Source organism: Helianthus annuus, chromosome 5 (genome assembly GCF_002127325.2).
Source record: "Helianthus annuus cultivar XRQ/B chromosome 5, HanXRQr2.0-SUNRISE, whole genome shotgun sequence".
Lineage (NCBI taxonomy): Eukaryota > Viridiplantae > Streptophyta > Magnoliopsida > Asterales > Asteraceae > Helianthus > Helianthus annuus.
The window spans coordinates 88411825-88415195 of record NC_035437.2 but is presented as its reverse complement, the minus strand read 5'-3'; the positions used below and the strand labels follow the sequence as shown (position 1 = coordinate 88415195).

The 3371-nt window shown below is 38.0% G+C and overlaps 1 protein-coding gene across 1 annotated transcript; it reads right to left on the bottom strand.

Moving 5' to 3' along the window:
* Positions 1-765: 765 nt before the first annotated feature.
* On the bottom strand, positions 766-1671 carry LOC110943286 (glutamic acid-rich protein-like). The gene is made up of 2 exons (XM_022185033.1): positions 1221-1671; positions 766-1085 (listed from the first exon to the last, which is right to left on the bottom strand). The coding sequence occupies exons 1-2, from the start codon at positions 1669-1671 to the stop codon at positions 766-768; spliced, it is 771 nt and encodes a 256-aa protein (XP_022040725.1).
* Positions 1672-3371: the final 1700 nt, after the last annotated feature.

The following is a 3371-nucleotide window of genomic DNA, read 5'->3' as shown; positions in this document are numbered from 1 at the left end:
CAACACAAAAACCCTTTGTGAAAATCCTGTTCCATTTTCGGCAACGGGATATTCTTTAACACCCTGGGCTTCTTTATCTTCAAGATCATCTCTTCTATGCCTGTGACTTGATCCACCCGCTTCACTTTCTTCGGTTGATGTGGCTTCCAGTGTTTAAAGTCTTTAAACGCTTCGAATTTCATCAAACCCCAGGTAGGCATATCACGTTCTCTGACAGGATAGGTTAATGTTCTGACTTTTGGTAGTTCTTCAACATCCACCATGGCAAAGACATGATATCCTGAATATATGCAAAGTACTGAACACCATACTCTCTTCGTAGAGCATAAGCATTCACCTGCAGTAGATACCCCCAACTGATTATATCTCCAAGTGAAACTGCTCTGTCTCTCTTGTAGAACTTCAGCGGTCATTTGAATTTTCTTTCAGTATCCTTTCTAAACAACTTCTTACGCTCTTCACGCTATTCATCCTTTGTCATTTCATGAAAACTTTTGTTCTTAACACATTCTTCAACTTTCCTTCTCAACTCATCTTCATTCGCTTGACTAAAGAATTCAGCAAGCGTAGGAAAGTTAGATGTATCAACATTCATCAGACTGTTCTTCATCACTACAGTCTTCCACTTCAACCCTGTCGTAGATATCAGCATTTTCCACATACTTATACTGATACTCGGGCTGCTGATTGATGTCGAACTTATTCAGTTCCTCTTCAAAATCGAAGTTGAAATTGTTTTCATCAACCTGCGTCATCTTTAAGTATTCAGCTAACGTATAAGTTCAGAATTTCTCCTTCTTCTACACCATGTTCAAGACGCAGAATCAATCTTGACACATGATCATCACTTTCATCCAAATTCTTTGTATCATCATGCTCCCCCTCACTTTCAGCATTTTCAGGCTCTTCATTAGCATCATCATGAAGATAATCATCAACATTTTCTTCAGTAGACGCTTCAGTAACTTTGATGCCTGAAGTACCTTGATCGTCGTCATCATTCCCATCATCATCATCATGACTACTTGCAGAATACACATCGTCTGCATCATCTTTCCTAACCTCATCTTCTTCTTCTTCATCTTCTTCTTCATCATCCTCTTCATCATCATCAAACTCACCAGACACAGATGATATCGGACAAGGATCAAGTATAGACTTTTCAGGATCTACTGTTGGTTCTGGTACTACAATATCCCTTTCACTTACTTCAGAAGTACCTTCAATTGAAACACCTTTGCCTTTGTTTTTCATCTCAGCCTCAATCTCATCTTTACGACGTGCCCTTACTTCTTCAACCTTGATCTCTTCAAACCTCTGTTCAACAGGCTTTCCGATCAAATTCTCTAACACTTTATTCATCATATACATTTCATGTTCTTTCTTTGCATTGGTAGCCTCTAACTCTTTGTTCTTCAGCTTGAAGTATTCATTTTGTTCATCTCTCTGAGCTTTTTCTTCTTCTAACTCAGCAATACGCACTTTAAGAATATCAATGTCAGCTTGATCAGCTTCAACTCTTTTCAACAAAGATGAGTTTTCAGCTTCAATAGTCTTGACACGCTTTTCGAGCTTCTTCTTATCAGCTAACACATATTCTACTTTCTTTTCCAGTTTCTTCACAAGCTCGTCATTTACAAAACTGAAGTCTCCAATATCTTCTAGAGGCATATTTTCTGGAACATATGGGAAATCTTTGAATCCAGAAGAACCAGGAGTGGTTTGAATTTGTGGTTGTGTGGTTGGAGGTGTCTGTAGAATATGTGGTGAGGTGATAATAGGTTGTTCATGTGTTGGTGTAGAAATATGAAGTTGTGGTGGTGATGATGGAAGAGAGTCTGGCAGAGCTTGAAGAGGCAGCAGCAAAAGTTTATTATTATTAATCAGAATAGTAGGATCGTTTTTTACTTTTCAGCCCGTTTCTTTTGGTTTTGTTTCTTTTTATAACCCAACTCAGCCTTTGTGTTTTTCTTTTTGTACCCTGGTTTGTTATAAAAAGTTTTGCTCCTCGCTTTTCCAGCAAATTTATCAATTTCAGACTTTTTGATTTATACCAGTTTAAAAACTTTGTCAATCTTATCCGTAATCACATTCTAAATCGGAAGTTCAATATCTTAGTATAATTTGTCCGATCCAACCATATAATATGCCAAAATATTGGATCATCATTCGAATTTATCTCAGATTTTGAATTCTTAAGATAACTTTCATGAAAATTTTCCTCATTTTCATCATGTGATTCAGACATATCTGTTTTGGTAGAATCCTCTTTCAAAACGCTTTCAACGACTTTACCTACCCCCTCTGAATCATCAACATCATCAGATTTGGAGTAAGTGACATCAATGTTATCCGGCAATTAATCAACCATGTCGAAAGCTTTTGCCACCTTTTCGTCATCATAGAATGTAAACTTTTTCTCAAACGGCGGTGGAACCTGATGATATTATGAACCAATTCCTTTCTTGTTCTTTTCAGAATCATTATCATCCGGTTTAATATTGAAAATACCTTCAAGAATGTATAAAGAAGCATGATAACTATGTAATTTATTGTTTTCTTGTTCCAATTCAGCCATTTTACGTTTAAGCTCAACAACTTTGATAGTCCAAGAAACGTCGAGTTTGACGGAGCTTTGGTCTTGAGATGATCGGTTCGGTGATAAGAAATGAGTAGACAACATCGAACAATCACTTATAATCTGGTTTCTATTAATATATGAAAGTTACATACCCGCGAAACTAGTTGGACAACATCTCCCCTTAGGGAACCAAAATCTTGTCCAAATGGGAACCCCACATCCCTATTTATAAGCAACAGCTTATCCGCCCGAATGAACCTATGTCCATCCATCCGGGTGGACTCCATCCGTCCGGATAGACCTTTACACTGCTGAACCTATGGCGGATGGGGTTTAACGGATGAACATGTTGTCCATCCGTCCGGATGGACTGTGACAATAACAAAACCTTATCCGTTATTCACACTATTCTATACAATATTCAACACACGCTCTATCTAGTCTATTCGCACAGTGGCGGACATACACAATATGCACCAACAGATTCCCCCTTGGCCGTCACTGTCGAATTGTCACATTGAAAACCTTGAGTTGTGTTTGAATATTCTGCAACTTCAATCAGGCATCTTGAAATCTTCAATAGATTCCCCCTTGATTGATGATCCGGGTTTGCTTTTGACAATGTTCGAAAAAATTCCCCCTGAAATGAATCTTCAGGTCTATGTTTGCATAGTTTACGGCTCCTTCTCTGATTTACTAATTTGCAATTATCACGAACAATCACCAACTTGAAACTAATCAATGCAGCAATCTCCGTTTCAGCTTTAGCCACATCCGAGTTTAGTTTTTG

Excerpts from the sequence above, each read along its gene's own strand:
- LOC110943286 (XM_022185033.1), bottom strand. The coding sequence starts at position 1,671 with ATGCCTCTAGAAGATATTGGAGACTTCAGTTTTGTAAATGACGAGCTT. Across the intron at positions 1,086-1,220 it reads CAAAGGTGTTTCAATTGAAG|AAGATGAAGAAGAAGAAGAT; the intron begins GTACTTCTGAAG and ends ATGATGAAGAAG.